The sequence below is a fragment of the Trachurus japonicus genome, chromosome 6 (assembly GCF_045865225.1).
Source record: "Trachurus japonicus isolate A0001 chromosome 6, Traja_1.0".
Taxonomy (NCBI): Eukaryota; Metazoa; Chordata; class Actinopteri; order Carangiformes; family Carangidae; genus Trachurus; species Trachurus japonicus.
In genome coordinates, this window is record NC_140912.1 from 36679035 (window position 1) to 36699061 (window position 20027).

Below are 20027 nucleotides of genomic sequence, written 5' to 3' on the forward strand. Positions count from 1 at the left end.
CTTCTAGCATTTGAGCTAAGCTAATTAGCGACTTTAGGTAGGAGGCAGGCTAACACTACCTATACACTTCCAGTGTTTGAGCTAAGCTAATTAGCGACTTTAGGTGGAGGCAGGCTAACACTACCCATACATTTCCAGTGTTTGAGCTAAGCTAATTACGGCGATACGGCTCTATCTCCCTTGTTACTGCACGCACAGTGGAAAGGATGGTGTCTATCTGCTGGTCATGGACTCGGGAGTGAGGCAAGACACGAAAAAAAAATGTTAGCGTATCCCTTTAAATCAGTAAAGTTTCATTAATGAAGAAGAGACAGGAAACAGCTCGGTAACATTTTACATTCTCAGCTTTATTATTAACACTAGTTACTGTGAGCGAGTGAATCTACAGGAAACAACAACATCATCATCTTATTATGCAACATTAATGCCACTATCCTCATCATCATCATCATCATCATCATCCTCACCTTCATCAATCAGACACATGTTTATTTACAACAAAAAAAGTTCAAGTTTGTCTTTATACAACAAAAGTGCTTCAGCTATAAAATCTGGAAGTAATAACCATGAAGTGTTTACGATGCGTTTACAGTCCGTCGAGTATAAAAGCAGCCGCAGGTCGACTGATGATGTCACAGTCACATGATGTCACCAGTGTAACCACGTAAACGTCGCTACTGGATAAAGTTCAGGAAGAAAAAGACAAAACAAACTGAACAAACTGTTTGTGGTCGAAGGGAAGAAGCTGCAGATGACGTCGGCTGGTGGTTCCAGCGAAGGAGTTTCAGGGTTCAGACGCATTTTAGCCAACAAGTTTCCATGACGATACATGACCCCCTAAACTGTCAATGTACGCATGAAATATAGGAATAAAACCATGTAAAAAAAAAAAAGGAAATATTGTAGAGAAATTTCTGCAAAAAAGAAGTGTTATGATTTCTAAAAAAAAAAAAAAAAGTGGTAACATTTCTCAAATTTTTTTTAAAATCTAGAAAAAGTGGTAAAATTTAAAAAAAAATTAATAAAATAAAATAATTTCTCAAAAAAAAGTTAAAAAATTCTAGAGTAAGTGGTTACATTTCTACGACTGAGTATCAGGGCCACATTGACGGATAAAAATATCGCAAACTTCGAGAATAAAGTTGTAAATTTACGACTTAATTCTCGTAATGTTATGACTTTTTTCGTAGGAAATGTGCGACTTTATTCTCGTAAATTTACGAGAATAAATTCGTAAATTTACGACTTCATACTTATTCTCGTACTTTATTCTCGAAGTCTGTTTTTTTTTCTCAATGTGGCCCTAATACTCCGTCGTACATTTAAATAAAAAAGTGGTAACATTTCTGGAAAAAAAAATTAAAAAAAATAATTTCTCAAAAGAAAAGTTGAAAAATTCTAGAAAAAAAGTGGTAAAATTTCAAGAAAAGGTTGGGGACCCCCTTGACCCCTCTCAAGGACCCCTGTGGGTCCCCAGACCCCACTTTGAGAACCATTTCTCTACTGCACCTTGCAACGCTATTGATATCGATATTAAATCGACCACGTCGGCTGTTTTTACTAAGTGAGAGAACGACTCCGTGACTTTTCCAAAACTTTCGGGGTGTACTGAAGTTTCCAAGACTTTTCTAGACCTGGAAAATGACATTTTCAAATTCCATGACTTTTCCAGGTTTTTTTTTTAAAACGTACGAACGCTGGTGTTTGATGAAGGTCGAGACTCTGTGAATATAAATCTGTTCTCTGAGGCTACGGTGGCCCTGAAGGACAAAAACACATTAAACAATAGCAAACATCAAACAAAAGTCGCATTTGTTTTGTTCCTGTCATTATTTTGTCCCTCAGGTCACCATGGTAACAGATGTAAACAAACCTCTGACCGACTGACGGACCAGAGCTGAAGCTGATTGGCTGGTTCTGCTGACGCGTCTATAACATGTTCACGGCTGATTGGCTGACTCGTTACTGAGTTATTGATTAGCGGGGGAGGGGGGAGGGGGCGGGGCATCAGGGTCCCTGAGTGACAGGTGGAGGCTCGTGATGCGTTCAGGGTCTCCTCGGTCTCCAAGCATCACCTGAACGCAGCATCGGCGACGCCCCCCACACACGTTACAACTCCTCTGCTGCCTTCCCATTGGCTACGGGCTGCTCGTCCTCTTCCTGTCTCCGCCTCCTGTTGAAGAAGCCGAGCTGAGGAGAAACAAACGTCATTGATTATTGATTAGCTATTGATTCTCTTATCACTGTGGAGTACGTCGGCCCAGTCTGAAGAACTAAACTTCAGAACTTCACCTTTAAAACTTCTGCTTCACTTTCAGACCAATCAGCATTAACATGCACTGATCAATTTAGAGACTTTGGGCTATTTTTCTTCCTTAACATGTATTCTTTCAGAAAAGTCAAAAGAAATGGTAGAAAATCCACATTAAGGTTGGTTATTTTACTTCATTTTGTCTCCTTCGTCAGTAGATTTCTCTTAAATTCGCTAAAAGTTAACAGCTACTGTGACATACTGTGCTGTGCCTGTCGTCTGACCCGTGTCAGGTGGCTCCAAAAATTGTCATTTCCTTTGTATACGCAACAAATCCTAAAAGTAGGATTGACAATAACAATCTCTGTAGTTTTACAGTCCAAGTCTTTAAAGGCCGTAACGTTTTCTCAGAAAGAGTTTTTCAGACTCAGACTCCTCTCTAGAAATCTCCACTTCAGCAGCACTTCCAGACACCAAACCTTCCACTTTGATCCCTTTCTATATTCTGAAGGTTTTTACAGAGGGGATTGTTGATATATCATTCACACACACTAAAAACAGTTGGGTTAAAAATTAACCCAATTTTAACCCAACTGCTGGTTCAAATAAGGACAAACCCCTTTTTGGGTTATTTTAACCCAACCGGTTGGGTTAATCTTTTTGACCCAACTTTTGGGTTGAATATTCAACCCAAGAGTTGGGTTATGCTAACTACAACGCTGGGTTATTTTTAACCCAACTATTGGGTCGTGTATAAAGCACTTGCTCGACCCAATAGTCGGGTTAAAAATAACCCAATGTTGTAGTGCGTGGACAGCATTTTTCAAATGAACCGGCCGGTTAAGTCACAGAATTACCCAACCCAACCCAACAAATGGGTTACTCACTGAAAAATAACCCAAAAATTTAACTCAACACCAATAACTCAGAAATTGGGTTACAGAGATAACCCAACATTTTTTAGTGTGCAGCCTCATTTAGACAACATTTTATTACTAAAAACATGGAGACATTAGATGTTTTTTTAGGGCTGGTGACAGTATTTTCTCATTTACAGAGTGATAAAAAGAGATATCCACAATCCTCCTCTGGAAAAACTAAAGACTCTAATATGTCAACAAAATTTTTTAATTTTTTTTCCCCTATTGACCTGTAGAGTCTCTCCGGTGGTCAAATTGTATTTTTAATGTGACAGAGACATGAAGCTAATTAAACTGATTCTATCATTACAAATTAATTGTTTACACAAAGAACAAAGATAAATGAACTGATGCTTTTAATTAGTTTGAGCTGCAAACGACTTTATACATCCTGTGTGTGTGTGTGTGTGTGTGTGTGTGTGTGTGTGTGTGTGTGTGTGTGTGTGTGTACCTTCCACAGCGCCAGCACCAGCAGCGCCAGCAGCAGCAGACCGCCCAGCGAGCTGCCCAGGATGATCCAGAACGGCACCACGTAGTCCTCGTCCTTCCTCAGCTCCATGACGATCTGCAGTGACATCATCCATGACATCATCCTCATTACATCATCATCCTCATTACATCATCATCATCCTCTGACCCTGTGACCTTCATCAGCTCCAGTTTTACAGCATCACCTATAAAACCTTTAAAACTACATGGTGTCAGTGAACGCAGCATCACTGTGGTTTGAGCAGCAGAGGGCGCCACCGCTCCACCACCGCCGCTCACGCTATCTATCTATCTATCTATCTATCTATCTATCTATCTATCTATCTATCTATCTGTCTGTCTGTCTGTCTGTCTGTCTGTCTGTCTGTCTGTCTGTCTGTCTGTCTGTCTGTCTGTCTGTCTGTCTATCTATCGTCCATCCATCCATTAATGACTATTTATCTATCTATCTATCTATCTATCTATCTATCTATCTATCTATCTATCTATCTATCTATCTATCTATCTATCTATCTATCTATCTATCTCAACTTTTCATCTTCATGAAAAACTTGAACTCTCACTGAAGTTTCTTTTCTTTTTTTTGGTTCTTTCTTCTTTATTTTTTACGGTACTTTTTGTTTTTGTGCTGATATATTGATTATTTATTTATTTCACTTCTCTGTACACATTTACTCCTGAGTGACTCATACAGTAGATGGATGGATGGATGGATGGATGGATGGATGGATGGATGGATGGATGGATGGATGGATGGATGGATGGATGGATGGATGGATGGATGGATGGATGGATAGATAGATAGATAGATAGATAGATAGATAGATAGATAGATAGATAGATAGATAGATAGATAGATAGATAGATAGATAGATAGACAGACAGACAGACAGACAGACAGACAGACAGACAGACAGACAGACAGACAGACAGACAGACAGACAGACAGATAGATAGATAGATAGATAGATAGATGGATAGTCATTAATGGATGGATGGACGATAGTGTGTGTGTGTTACCTGTCTGACAGGTGAGTCCTCCTGCAGGAACATGGGACTGGAGGAGTTGAGTCTGATGGAGGCCGAGGTCAGGAGCTCCAGAGACCGGAAGGACACCTGAGACCGGGACGGAGAGAGTTTCGCTAAATCAAATTTTTCATGTCACTGTATCGTCGTTTAGACTAATCTGATGTTTGTAAAGTTTATAAAACCAATGATTGGACAAACATTACTATTTCTGTGTGCACATTTTTGTAATTAGTCGTGGTTATCATAGATTAGCCGGGCTAACGGTTAGCTACCTGTTTAACTTTAATAACTCAGTGACTCAATAAACGCTCCATGAAAAAATATTTTCTCCAGCGGATATCTGAGTTCCAACATGACTGAGCTAACTGGAGTAGTTTCATGTCGTGTCCCACAACGGGAGGGTTTTAACAGCTGACGTCCTGCTGTTAGCTTAGCTACCGTTAGCTTAGCTTAGCCCCAACTGTAAGCACTTTTAAATCCAGGTTAAAAACATTTCTCTTTTCACGTGCTTATAGCTGAGAACTTAAAACTTTATCTATTTTCTTTTCTTTTACTTTTATTTGCTCTTGCTTTTAACTCTGTTTTTAGTGTTTGTTTGTTTTTATTCTGTCTTATGCTTCTTTTTTTTAATGTTTGTCTTTATGTAAAGCACATTGAGTTGCCTTGGTATGAAATGCGCTATATAAATAAAGATGCCTTGCCTTAGCTACCGTTAGCTTAGCTACCGTTAGCTGTCCCTGTCAGCTGAGCCACTGATGCTTTCTAGACACCGTGATTCCCCCAAACTGAATAAATACAACACATAGCAACACAAAACACACACACACAGAAATAGTAATGTTTCTTCAATCATTTCAGATTTGTCTAAACGGTGATAGGGCCTGAAAAATATGATATATAGCTAAACTCTCGTTCGTTACTATTGATCTCATTCAAATTACGTGCTGGTTTTCTACCCAGGAAGTTGAACGTAAACAACAAGGAGATTCGGTCTATAACAGCTGTAATAACGTATGTGTGTGTGTCTTTGTGTGTGTGTGTTACTGCAGCGTCTCCATGGCGACTCACAGCGAGCAGAGCAGGAAGCTCCAGTTTCCCTCTGAGCGTCACCTTCACGTCTCTGGAGGACGGGACGTCCAGAAGACAGACCACCACGAGACTGGCACTGTTACTCTGGTTCTACACACACACACACACACACACACACACATTAACACAAACATTAACACACATTAACACACACACACACATTAAAGGAGAATTCCGGTCATTTTTGACCCCTAAATCGTTGTCCTGATGGTCACCCAGTGTTGGGGGGAGTAAAAAACGTGACTAAAATAGCCATGGTGTAACATGTTTTTTACTCCCCCCCGACACTGGGTGACCATCAGGACAACGATGTAGGGGTCAAAAACGGCCGGAATTCTCCTTTAACACACAGTCTGACTCTGATTGGCTGAGGTCTTACCAGCTGTGACAGGGGGGTCAGGTCCTCCGCCATCACCTGATTGGTCGATCTGAGCGGTGGCGGTGAACAGTGAGAGGCTGCGCCCTGCTGGGGAGGAAGTGATGTCATCAGCACCTGCACTGTAAAAACTCAAACTCTTTCCAAGAATATTTGTCTTATTTCTTGTCAAAATGTCTCATTTATAGTCAAAACTAATCTCTTTCCACTTAAAAATGAACTTGTTTTTAGATCATTTTCACTTGTTTCAAACTAATTTTCATTTGAAATAAGTAGACAAATCTGCCAGTGAAAGCAAGTTTTTTGTACTTGTAATAAGGAAGAAAAACTTGATCCACTATCAGATTTTTCGACTTATTTCAAATGAAAATAGACTTGACAGAAGTCAAAAGTGTCTAAAAAAGCTTTTTTTTTATGTATAACTATGTATGTGTATGTATAAATATACATATTTTAGGTAGAATGAGATTTGTTTTGACTAGAAATAAGACAAATATTCTTGGTAAGACATTGAGTTTTTGCAGTGTGTCAATCATCCTGCTGCTGTGATCAATAGATGTTTGATTACAGATGAACAGCTGATTGATCGGGTATTGATCAGGTATTGATGGGGTACTGATCGGTGGTCTGACGGACCTGCGGTGCCGGTTCGATGCTGGACTCGGTGATGTGGACCAGCTGGTTTCCTCCTCGCGTCACGGCCCAGATCTCCGCCCTGAACTGCAGCCCTGTCACCGGGAACAGACCCAGGTTCTGGATCTGTGGGTCCAGGTCCAGAGGACAGGGCAGGGGACAGAACCAGAACAGAGGCATAACAGACAGTTTCCTTTTAATATTCATCCAAATGTACATTTTATTCTGAAACACATCATCAGACTGAGTGAGTCTCTCTAGTTCTGTAACAACAGGTCGTCTCCTTCCAAGTGGAGCAGATACGTGTCATGGTTCTCATAGATTTAATAGATCCAATAGAGCGCCGAAGCGGAGGCAGGAAGTAACGTCGCCATGGGACCTCAACTCTGAAAAAGTCTCCATGTAAATGAACAGGAGTCAAAGTTTTATTTCTACTCTGATTGAATAGTGTGATGATAAAACTCTCTAACCTCTACCTGTTCATGAAGAGAAACCAGCAGTTTGTTGTAGAACTATTGTAGAATAAAACTCCTTAGAATCCGTAACCATAGAGACTCCAGGTGGCGTAGTGACGTCACCATGGCGACCACATGGCGTCCTTCCTTTCCCGTGTCAGCTGGTGACACCAGTGGTGTGTCTCAAATCACACACTTCTCTTAGTGCACTGCACAAGGCAGTGCACTGTATTTCGACAGGGTCGTACCGTCTCAAATCAAACTCTGCCGCTGCGCACTGACCGGAAATGACTCCACAGCTTCTTCTTCTATTTTTTTTAATTCTGATCGCAACCATAGCAACCGGCCGTTGGAGCCCTATCACCGACACTTGACAGCGCTTTCTGCTCAGTGTGAACGCACTTATGTACTCAAAATATTAAGTGTAAGTGCAGAAGTGCGTGATTTGAGACACACCTCAGATCTGTAGACCGTAGAGCGTCTTCACACTAAATACATTCTTCTGTTGCCGTGACAACAAACTGCTGGTTTCTCTTCATGAACCGTGGTGTTTTAAACAGGTAGAGGTCAGAGAGTTTTATCATCACACTATTCAATCACATTAGAAATAAAACTTTGACTCCCGGTCACTCACATGGAGACTTTTTCTGAGTTGAGGTCCCATGGTGATGTTACTTCCTGCTTCTGCTGAGGCTCTCTATAGATCCAAAAACGGAAAAAAAAATCCTCAAATAACAGAAAAAAATACTCTGAAAAAACAAAAAAATACTCTGAAAAACAGAAAATATTACTCAGAAAAAACAGGTTGTTGTTGTTTTTGGTGTGATGATATTGATGATATTAGTGTGTGTGTGTGGACTCACGGTGTAGGTGAGGTTGAAGGTGTGTGAGCTGCCGTCGGTCTGGTCCCTGGAGGAAGAGGAGGAGGAAGAGGAGGAAGAGGAGGAGGAAAAGGGGGCGGAGCCTCGGATGTTGAAGCGAGGAGTGTTGGTGTCTCTGTGGACGGATACAGATGTTGAGAAGGAGACTCCAGATGTGGAAACACTGTGACATCATCACACTGCTGTGACATCACACCTCACCTGGTGAACAGCAGGTCCGTCTGGTATCTCAGAGGGAGGATGATGTCACTCAGGTTGTCGTCTGGGAAACCATCTGCTCCCTCACTGTTACACACACACACACACACACACACACACACACACCCACACACACACACACACACACACTCAGGTTTACAGCCTCACTGACAGACAGGAAGTGACCTGTGACATCATCGTCCTCACCTGACGGCTTCCATGACGACTCGGACGTGGTCCATGACGACGGAGCGACTGAACTCAAACTCCACCTGGAAGGAAACCTGAGGGGGCGGAGCCACAGCTGTGACATCATCACAGGGACAAGACCGGTCTGAACTGGTCTGTACTGGTCTCTACTGGTCTGTACTGGTCTCTACTGGTCTGTACTGGTCTCTAATGGTCTCTACTGGTCTCTACTGGTCTGTACTGGTCTGTACTGGTCTCTACTGGTCTGAACTGGTCTCTACTGGTCTGTACTGGTCTGTACTGGTCTCTACTGGTCTGTACTGGTCTCTAATGGTCTCTACCGGTCTCTACTGGTCTCTACTGGTATCTATTGGTCTGTACTGGTCTCTCCTGGTCTCTACTGGTCTGTACAGGTCTCTACTTCTCTCTACTGGACTCTACTGGACTCTACAGGTCTCTACTGGTCTGTACTGGTCTCTCCTGGTCTCTAATAGTCTCTAATGGTCTCCAATAGGCTCTAATGGTCTCTACTGGTCTCTAATGGTCTCCAATAGGCTCTTTGGTCTCTACTGGTCTCTAATGGTCTCCAATAGGCTCTTTGGTCTCTACTGGTCTCTAATGGTCTCCAATAGGCTCTAATGGTCTCTACTGGTCTCTAATGGTCTCTGTCTCTATTGGTCTCTAATAGTCTCTAATGGTCTCCAATAGGCTCTAATGGTCTCTACTGGTCTCTAATGGTCTCCAATAGGCTCTAATGGTCTCTAATGGTCTCTATTGGTCTCTAATGGTCTCCAATAGGCTCTAATGTTCTCGTCTGGTCTCTAATGGTCTCTATTGGTCTCTAGGCAAGGCAAGGCAAGGCAATTTTATTTGTATAGCCCGTTTTTACAAACAGTTTGTCTCAAAGGGCTTTACATGGCATCGTAACAACATCCTCTGTCCTTAGACCCTCACATCCACTGAGGAAAAACTCCATGGAAACCCTTTTAACAGGGAAAACCAGGAGAAACCTCAGGGTGAGCAACAGAGGAGGGATCCCTCACCCAGGACGGACAGACGGGACAGAGATGTTGTCACAGACAAGAAAACAGTTTACAGTTTATGGTCTTACTGGTCTCTAATAATCTCCAATGGTCTCCAATAGGCTCCAATGGTCTCTACTGGTCTCCAATAGACTCTAATGGTCTCTCCTGGTCTCTACTGGTCTCCAATAGACTCTACTGGACTCTACTGGTCTCCAATAGACTCTCCTGGTCTCTAATGGTCTCTCCTGGTCTCTACTGGTCTACAATAGACTCTACTGGACTCTACTGGACTCTTCTGGTCTCTACTGGTCTCTAATGGTCTGTACTGGTCTCTACAGGTCTGTACTGGTCTCTACTGGACTCTACTGGTCTGAACTGGTCTCTACAGGTCTCTACTGGTCTCTACTGGTCTGTACCGGTCTGTTCTGGTCTGTTCTGGTCTCTACTGGTCTCTAATGGTCTCTACTGGACTCTACTGGTCTGAACTGGTCTCTACAGGTCTCTACTGGTCTCTACTGGTCTCTACTGGTCTGTTCTGGTCTCTACTGGTCTCTACTGGTCTGTTCTGGTCTGTTCTGGTCTCTACTGGTCTCTAATGGTCTGTACTGGTCTCTAATGGTCTCTACTGGTCTCTACTGGTCTCTAGTGGACTCTATTGGTCTCTACTGGACTCTACTGGTCTCTACTGGTCTCTATTGGTCTCTACTGGTCTGTACTGGTCCGTACTGGACTCTAGTGGACTCTACTGGACTCTAGTGGACTCTACTGGTCTCTACTGGTCTCTAATGGTCTCTACTGGTCTCTACTGGTCTCTACTGGTCTGTACTGGTCTCACCTGGGACGAAGCCTTCATGAAGGGGGCGCTGATGTTACAGAACCTGTGATTGGACAGTCTGTCCTCAGAGGAGCAGTCGATCTGGACGTCTGATTGGTCCTGAGGAGGAGGGGGCGGAGCTACATGAGTCATTCAGTTAAACCGATAGTTCACCCAAAATTAAAATTTCCCTCATTATCTCCTCCCCCTCATGTGGACTAAGGGCTGGGAGAAGTTTCAGAGTCCTCCGTGGCTTCTCTGAGTTACAGGGGGTCTCGGCGTAGCAGTGCATGTCCATATAACGGTTGCAAATGGATACCAACTGTCTTCGTGACAAAAAGACACACCAAAAAACATCCAAATACCTCCATGCTGCTCGTATGTAATGTCCCTCTTGTATTGAAGCCCCGAAATGCGAAATTGTCCCGAAAAAAATTAAATAAGTCTATATTTCAAGCTTGTTTATAGCGGAAGCTCCTCTTACTGGTCCGTCCAAATCTTGCGGAACAATTTTCGGAACAATTTTGCATTTTGGGGCTTCAATACAAGACGGACATTACATACGAGCAGCATGGAGGTGTTTGGATGTTTTTTGGTGTGTCTTTTTGTTACAAAGACAGTTGGTATCCATTTGCAACTGCACTGCTACGCCGAGACCCTCTGTAACTCAGAGAAGCCACGGAGGACTCTGGAACTTCTCCCAGCCCTTAGTCCACATGAGGGGGAGGAGATAATGAGTGAAATTTGAATTTTGGGTGAACTATCCCTTTAAAGCAGAAGTAAGCGATCCGGCTCAGAGCAGAGCAGAGTGACTGACAGACCCGTGTTTCAGACCAAACACTCTATAGAAGTGATTGCTGTCGGAAGATATAACTATTTAAGACTTATATTCACACAAATATTCCGCTTAGTTCTGCTTTAAACAAGAGGAAGAGGAGGAGAAAGGAAGAGGAGGAGGAGGAGGAGAAAGGAGGAGGAGGAGGTTACCTTGACGATGAGGCTGGAGAAGAGCAGGTTGGAGGAGGTGGAGATGTTGATGGCGGCTCCGTAGGCGTTCTCCCCGTGGTTCTCCAGCCGTGAGGTCATCACCAGGCGCCGGCGGCCGCTCTCCACCACCAGGACGCCTCGGAGCAGCGGCGCCCTCTGGTGGACGCACACAGACCACACGGCCCGGTCCCTAGAGCTGCAGAACTGACTGCAGCACAGACACACAACACAACATCAACACACTGACCACACGGCCCGGTCCCTAGAGCTGCAGAACTGACTGCAGCACAGACACACAACACAACATCAACACACTGACCACACGGCCCGGTCCCTAGAGCTGCAGAACTGACTGCAGCACAGGGAAGACAACACACACAGACAGAGGAGAAGTTAGAAGATAGAAAGAGGTAGATAGATAGAGAGGGAAAGAAAGAAAGAAGTAAAAAGACAGAGAAAGGGGGTAGAAAGAAAGAAAGAAAGAAAGAAAGAAAGAAAGAAAGAGAGAAAGAAAGAAAGAAAGAAAGAAAGAGAAAGGGGGTAGAAAGAAAGAAAGAAAGAAAGAAAGAAAGAGAAAGGGGGTAGAAAGAAAGAAAGAAAGAAAGAAAGAAAGAAAGAAAGAAAGAAAGAAAGAAAGAAAGAAAGAAAGAAAGAGAAAGGGGGTAGAAAGAAAGAAAGAAAGAAAGAAAGAAAGAAAGAAAGAAAGAAAGAAAGAAAGAAAGAAAGAAAGAAAGGAAGTAAAAAGACAGAGAAAGGGGTTAGAAAAAAGAAAGAAAAAGACAGAGAAAGAGGGTAGAAAGAAATAAAGAAAGAAGTAAAGGGACAGAGAAAGGGGGTAGAAAGAAAGAAGACAGAGAAAGGGGTAAAAAGAAAGAAAGAAAGAAAGAAGTAAAAAGACAGAGAAAGGGGGTAGAAAAAAAGAAAAAAGTGAGAAACAGGATAGAAGAAAGAAAGAAAGAAAGAAGTAAAAGACAGAGAGAGAAAGAAAGAAAGAAGTAAAAAGACAGAGAAAGAAAGAAAGAAAGAAAGAAAGAAAGAAAGAAAGAAAGAAAGAAAGAAAGAAAGAAAGAAAGAAAGAAAGAAAGAAGAAAAAAGACAGAGAAAGGGGGAAGAAAAAAAGAAAGAAAGAAGGAAGGAAGTAAAAAGACAGAGAAAGGGGGTGGGTAGAAAGAAAGAAAGAAAGAAAGAAAGAAAGAAAGAAAGAAAGAAAGAAAGAAAGAAAGAAAGAAAAAGGAGTAAAATGACCGAGAAACAGGATAGAAAGAAAGAAAGAAAGAAAGAAAGAAAGAAAGAAAGAAAGAAAGAAAGAGACGAGTGTGCGTCTGCAAAGGCGTGAACTCACTGGACGTCCATGAGGTCGAAGCGGCTGTGGAGGACGAGGTCGGGGACGCAGGCGTCTTCCTGCTCACAGCCGTTCCAGAAGGGAAGCTGCAGGAGACACAAGAGCTTTCTGTCACAATTGAAATGGAGAGAATAACTTGTTTTTAGATCATTTTCACTTGTTTCAAACTAATTTTCACTTGAAATAAGTAGAAAAATCTGCCAGTCAAAGCAAGTTTTTTTTTGTGCTTGTAATAAGAAAGAAAAACTTGCTCCACTATCAGATTATTTCAAGTGAAAATCTGCTTGAAAGAAGTAAAAAAGTGTCTTAAAACAAGCTACTTTTTAATGTGATGAGTCTTATTTTAAGTATAACTTTTGAGTTTTTGCAGTGAGTAGCATCCCCAACATCATTAAAGCTTCTATTAGAAGAATATTTGTCTCATTTCTAGTCAAAACTAATCTCTTTCCACTTAAAATAAGACTCATCACCTAAAAATCAACTTGTTTTTAGATCATTTTCACTTGTTTCAAACCAATTTTCACTTGAAAAAAAGGCTGCTAGTGAAAGCAAGTTTTTTTGTTTGTAATAAGAAAGAAAAACTTGCTCCACTATCAGATTTTTCTACTTATTTCAAGTGAAAATCTGCTTGAAAGAAGTAAAAAGTGTCTAAAAACAAGCTGCTTTTTATGTGATGAGTCTTATTTTAAGTAGAATGAGATTTGTTTTGACTAGAAATAAGACAAATATTCTTGGTAAGAGTTTGAGTTTTTGCAGTGTATTCTTCTTTAAGACACATGTGACATCATCGCCACCTGGCTGTGACATCATCACCTGGTCTCTCTCTCTCACCTCGGCCCTCAGGACGCTCGGCCAATCAGGGTCCAGCACCGGCCCCTCGTCTGGGGTCGCCATCCCCGTCTCCAGGACGACCGTGATGGGACGACCGTAGTCCGTCGTCTCCTGTTCAGAGAGACATGAAGGTCAGTCGCTGTGTGTGTGTGTGTGTGTGTGTGTCTGTGTGTGTGTGTGTGTGTGTGTGTGTTCTTGTACATGCTACGTTGTGAGGACCTGTTTAATCAACAGACTGAGGACATTTTGGCCGGTCCTCACTTTTTCAAAGGGCTGTTTGAGGGTTAAGACGTTAGGTTATAATTGACCTCTGGCTAAGCCCCGCCCCCTCCACTCACTCGGACAAACAGTCAACATTCGGTGACAGTTGCTATGACAACAGCTGTCACCGTAGGAGACATTTCACAGGAGGCAGTTGATGATTTTTGGAGACAGAAAGATTAAATATCATGTTGAAGTCACCAAAACTTCACTTAGCTTTACTGCTATGGCTGTCGGTTGCCGCGAAACGCCGATAGCGACGGGCTAACTTCTGTTAGCCTGTCTATGGAGTTTTACATTATACGTTAGCATTAAGCTAGCGGGCTTTATGCTTAGTTGTGATACTGGCTAACATCTAAACATCTCTGACAATATGTTGCCTCAAATACGTTGTTGACTTAACTTAGAACAGATGTAGACATCCTTGTTAAGTTTATCCAGGTTTAGTTGGTGTTGTGGTCTACTGCATAACTTTATCCAGAGCAGACACTTCTCTTGGTTGAGATGTGGCTTGGGAAAAGGTAAAAAAATCCCCCCCGTGGCCTCTCGGGATACCTAGTGTCAGAGTTGCATGTACCCCATGAACACCGTTTGACCATTTTAAAATGTAAAGAAATAACATATAAAAACGAATGAAAACTGACTAACTGCAATGCATTTCAATGGACGTGGAAGCAGAGAATGTCCCAGTGTATGGGCTAGCTATGTGCACTGTGATTGGCTCATCGTGTTTGGGGGCGTGGCTTAGCCATAGGTCAATTAGGTTTAAAATAGGTTTAGAGTAATGGTTAAGTTTAGGCATTTGTTTTGGATGGTTAAGGTTAGGGTAAGGGGCTAGGGAATACATTATGTCAATGACATGTCCTCACAAAGATAGATTTACAAGGGTGTGTGTGTGCGTGTGTGTGTATATGTACTGTGTGTGTGTATATATGTGTGTATCCTGACCTGCACAGAGAAGCCCAGCTGCTGGCAGCTCTGAGCTCCGACCTGCAGCGAGACGCTCCTCGGCTGCTGGCGGTCCGATTCGTCCAGCACGGCTCGAGGAGGGAAACGCCTCTCGTCCAGCAGCAGACTGAACCACGCCGCTGGGGGGGGGGGGGGGGGGGGGCAAGAAGAAAGACAAAAAAAGGAGGAAAGAAAAAGAGAGAGAAGAAAAGGAAGCTTAGAGGGCAGAGATCACATCTAGTGAAGCAGTTTTGCACATAAGCAAAGGGATGCATCCGTCAGCTGCAGTTCCTCTCCTCACCACCAGAGGGAGCCACTCTCCTTACACTCTACATGTTTACATCCTGGTACAGACTCAGCCTCAGGGCCAGCCTCAATCTGCACTGTAGGAGCCAAATTGGTCATTTTCTTTGTTTTGGGATGTTGTACACATGTTGTGCCAGAAGGTGGCGATCTCTGTTCAGAACATTGGTCTGAGTCGATAAATGTAGGTGGGTAATCAGTGCAGGTGCGCACGCTGAGGAACTCGTACGGTTTTGACGGTGCCATGCCGCAGAGAGAATATGTTGTTGTGTTTAGTGAGTATTTGAGACGGCTGTATGAATAAATCTGCAACAAAAAGAGAAGCTTTGACTGGACAGTTGCTGTGTTATGCACTTTGGCTACACCTGCATACACCTACACTTACATACTGGCACGCGTAAAGCCCTTTAAACCGCCAGCGTGCGTCGATAGTGACAAAGGGCCGCTATATACACACTTGTCCTGTGTTTTTCTTTTTTCATTGTTTTACTTCTGATTTGAATCTTGCACATAGAGAAACTTTTGGAGCAGATGAGACTGTGAAACTAATACATTATATAGATCCATAAAGACACACAGAATGATTTTCTTTTCATGTAATGATTATGGCTTATATCTAACCTATACAATATGTAAATGTTGGTCTTATTCTGATCAGTATGTCCATCTGCATGCATTAACAACTGGAAATGGGACTTTGTTTATTAACGTGTTATTATCACATGACGTTTGACAGTTCTACAAGAAATAAATGATCTAGTTCTGAGCATTCTGCTCCTCTCCTCCTCCTCCTCCTCCTCTCCTCTTCTCCTCCTCCTCCTCTTCTCCTCCTCCTCCTCTTCTCCTCCTCTCCTCCTCCTCCTCTCCTCCTCCTCTCCTCCTCTTCTCCTCCTCTAACCACAGACTTGGATCTCCTCTGTTCAACAACTGACTCTGGGTTTTGATTTACGAGCTCTGAGCTGCTTCAGTCCAGTTCAGACTCACGACGCCACGTCTGCACAGACACACACACACACACACACACAGGTTCACACTCCTGAAGCTGTGTGTGTGTGTGTGTGTGTGTGTGTGTGTGTGTGTGTGTGTAATCCAGTCCAGATGTGTGTTGGCTGCTGGTAGCATGTTAGAGAGGTTTCCATGCAGCCGGCCCGACCGACAGCTGCAGCTGATTAACTGAGACACGACAACATCATCATCACACCCTCACACACACACACTACGACCACGACCACGACACACACACACACACACACACACACACACACACACACACACACACACACACAGGTCAAACACAACACAACACAACACCCACCAAACCAAACCAAACATCTGGATGGTTCTGGTGCTGCATGTCCACACAGCTGGAGCAGCAGCGGACAGATGTTACAGTCTGACGGACTCAAACACACACACATTAAAGGGATAGTTCAACATTTTGTCAAATTGGCCCATTGCCATAATCCCTACAGTCATAGCAGTAGGTTCGTTACCTTTAATTGTCGGTGCAAGCTGTTTTTAGAACGGCGGAGCAGAGCCGTGAGCTGCTCAGAGCTACGCTACAGAGGAGGCTCATTATGGGATTTCTTGGTTTCCCTCATCAAACTCATCAAATACACAATCCAACAACTCCACAACGCTCTGGTGGACAAGTTGTGAGCTGCACATTCACCACGCTATGAGATAATAACACAACGTTACCACACAGAGTTGTTTTAGAGGGAAATTCATGCAAAACCACTGATGCACGTTGCCTTCAGGGACAGTTTTTCATCAACAGTCTCTGTATTTCCCTCTACAACAACTCTGTGTGGTAACGTTGTGCTATTATCTCATAGCGTGGTGAATGTGCAGGTCACAACTTGTCCACCAGAGCGTTGTGGAGTTGTTGGATTGTGTATTTGATGAGTTTGATGAGGGAAACCAAGAAATCCCATGAGCCTCCGTAGTGTAGCTCTGAGCAGCTTGCGGCTCTGCTCCGCCGTTCTAAAAACAGCTTGCACCGACAATTAAAGGTAACGAACCTACTGCTATGACTATAGGGATTATGGCAATGGGCCAATTTGCCAAAAATGTTGAAATATCCCTTTAAAAGTTCACTCCAACAAGGACATGACCACACACACACACAAAGCCACTGAACGATGTTGTAACTGCAGACAACAGCTGAGCCTGGAACCAATCAGATTGGTGGTTTTCTGCCTCTGCGCTGGTCTCAGGTTTGGGCTTATTCTGACAAAACGGTAGCTCCTATCAGAAGAAGCAGCAGACCGTGGTCGTCGTAAGGACTTCCTGAACACTTTGATGTGATTGTGGTGTTTCTACAGTAAATATTTTGGAAACACTTGTGAATTATAAACAGTGGTCCCTTCTGCTTCTCTCAGAAAATCTTTATATCAGAGTTAATAAGGAGCAGGGAGAGACTTGGCCGCACTTAGAGGCTCACAGTTTAAATTCTGTAAGTCTCTCTGCTTTGTTGAGCACATTGTTAGAGAGAGGACAAGTTTGTCTACAACTGTGGAAAAAATCATGTTTGTAGAGTGTAAATTCTGGCCGTGCGCAGCGTGGAAAGAGAAACGTTTCAGACAATTTCAGGCAACTTCTCCCACTCTAGCTGATGATGTCACCCACTCTGACACGAACATTCCGCGCAATACACACCCATTATAATCTCAACACTTCTCCACAAATGATCATGGTCATTGAACAGGGATTGATCGAAAACTATAATACCTAACAAAATGCGGATTAATTCACCAATAGACAAGACCTGTGTCTACATTTTAAAGTTTAAATGGAGTCTCTAGGTGAAAGTATGCCGGAGCAGTAGACATTTGAAAAACTCCAATAATTTGTTCGTTTTTTGACCTCCTCCCATTCATTCTCTATGAGAAATGTTTCGCAGTTTTTGGCGACTTACTTCGCGAAAAATGTGTATTCTGTAGAAAAACGAAATAGCACAGTGATCCCGATCAAACCGCATATTTTGATATATGATTACAAATCGAAATTTGGTATGGAAGAAGAAAAATAATACGAAGAAAAACTCCAAAGTATAACAATAGGGCCACGGTGCGTTTGCCCCGTGGCCCTAACAAGGTCAGAGACACAAGCGCAGCCAGGACCTAGCAGGTTTTTCAAAATAGAACAAAACCCCAGAGATTTCAAAATAAAATGCAACCTAGGGGGTTTTCAAAATAGAACGTCTTCAACAGAGTTTCCAAAAGTCTCATGTCAAGTTTTAAACTGAATCTGTTTAGTGTGGACGTGGACATGGCCTCAGACAGGAAGACGCCGCTGAGCTTCAGATGTTTGTTGTGTTGCATCAGAATCAAATTTATAACAAAGAGAAAAACACCAAACTGTGTTTCTAGGTGGAGCCGATCATGACCTCACACTGAAGCTTCACCAAACCACTGGACACACACTCACACACACACACACACACACACACACACACACACACACTCACACTGATCAGGTGTCGTCATCGTTTGACCCACTTGTTGTCTCCAGTGGTGTAGTGGTCGTTGGACGCGAGGGTGCGGCATCCCCCCCAGTCTTTTTTTTTTTTTTTTTTTGAGAGAGAGGAACTAAACTGGATTTTCCCGTGGCTCTGCTGCATTTTCACCTTGATTAAAAAGCTCTGGAGTAATTGTGATTGTTAACTACATGACTTGTAACTTGTTATGAGTGAGAACGAGGCTCTCTGTCTTCAACATCAGTGTAGTTACCTGGTCGCCGCCCGGTGTCCCAGTGTTGAGAATTTCTTTGTTGGAAAGACATTATTTCAGAAGAATAAATAAGTTAATGAGTTAAAAATACAAGTTAACATTAATATTAATAAATACAGTTCATATGTTGTTGAATATGTGGTTAAAAGGGAGACTGCATTTCATTTATTTGTAGTAACATTAAAATGGACTTCATTTCCCATGATGCTCTAGGAGCAAGAAGGTACCGTAACGTGATTTCGTCAGAGTTGTTGTTGCGTAGTCAGCCATGTTGAACCCTGAAAACTCGCACACGCTGTATGTTTTTCTCTTTTCCTTTTTTACTATTATCAGCTAAAGCACTTTTGAATGGAAGAAACCGTCTCACTTCGTCATTTTTTAGTTTGAAGTTAAATCTACAACACCCAGCTGTCCTCTCTGCAGCACCGCGACTCAAACGCGCTCCGTAATCTGCATTCTTTTGTTATATCCACAGCTCCATCTATTGGACGAATCTCCTTGTTGTTTACAACTACTTCCTGGTAGAAAACCAGCATGAGAACAATAGTGACGGACGAGAGTTTCACTATATTTATCTACTTTTTCATGTCACTATATCGCCGTTTAGACTAATCTGATGTTTGTAAAGTTTATAAAACCAATGATTGGACAAACATTACTATTTACGTGTGCACATTTTTGTTAGTCATGGTTATCATAGATTAGCCGGGCTAACGGTTAGCTACCTGTTTAACTTTAATAACTCAGTGACTCAATAAACGCTCCATGAAAAAAAAATTTCTCCAGCGGATATCTGAGTTCCAACATGACTGAGCTAACTGGAGTAGTTTCATGTCGTGTCCCACAACGGGAGGGTTTTAACAGCTGACGTCCTGCTGTTAGCTTAGCTACCGTTAGCTTAGCTACCGTTATCTTAGCTACCGTTAGCTGTCCCTGTCAGCTGAGCCACTGATGCTTTCTAGACACTGTGATTCCCCCAAACTGAATAAATACAACACATAGCAACACAAAACACACACACAGAAATAGTAATGTTTCTTCAATCATTTCAGATTCGTCTAAACGGTGATAGGGCGTGAAAAATATGATATATAGCTAAACTCTCGTTCGTTACTATTGATCTCATTCAAATTACGTCGGAAGTAGAATGTAAACAACAAGGCGATTCGGTCTATTGATTTTTTGACGGCTTTGTTGTAAACAAATGCACACGGCCAGGCAGAGGTGTAGCAAAGTAACGAGCAATTTCCACTGGATGCAGATTCGTTTCAA

At 42.6% G+C, this 20027-nt stretch overlaps 1 protein-coding gene across 1 annotated transcript in view; it reads right to left on the minus strand.

Moving 5' to 3' along the window:
- Nucleotides 1-1920: 1920 nt before the first annotated feature.
- Nucleotides 1921-20027, minus strand: part of LOC146986611 (integrin alpha-11-like) — a 44007-nt gene continuing 25900 nt past the window's right edge. The window contains exons 16-29 of the mRNA XM_085780418.1: nt 14719-14858; nt 13510-13620; nt 12679-12764; nt 11337-11544; nt 10371-10469; nt 8529-8605; nt 8325-8408; nt 8106-8238; nt 6791-6913; nt 6158-6241; nt 5758-5868; nt 4681-4776; nt 3623-3736; nt 1921-2190 (exon numbers count right to left, since the gene is read on the minus strand). Of these exons, the coding sequence (XP_085636544.1) occupies nt 2110-2190; nt 3623-3736; nt 4681-4776; nt 5758-5868; nt 6158-6241; nt 6791-6913; nt 8106-8238; nt 8325-8408; nt 8529-8605; nt 10371-10469; nt 11337-11544; nt 12679-12764; nt 13510-13620; nt 14719-14858 (1547 nt within the window). The 3' untranslated portion in view covers nt 1921-2109. The remainder of the gene's footprint in view (nt 2191-3622; nt 3737-4680; nt 4777-5757; nt 5869-6157; nt 6242-6790; nt 6914-8105; nt 8239-8324; nt 8409-8528; nt 8606-10370; nt 10470-11336; nt 11545-12678; nt 12765-13509; nt 13621-14718; nt 14859-20027) is intronic.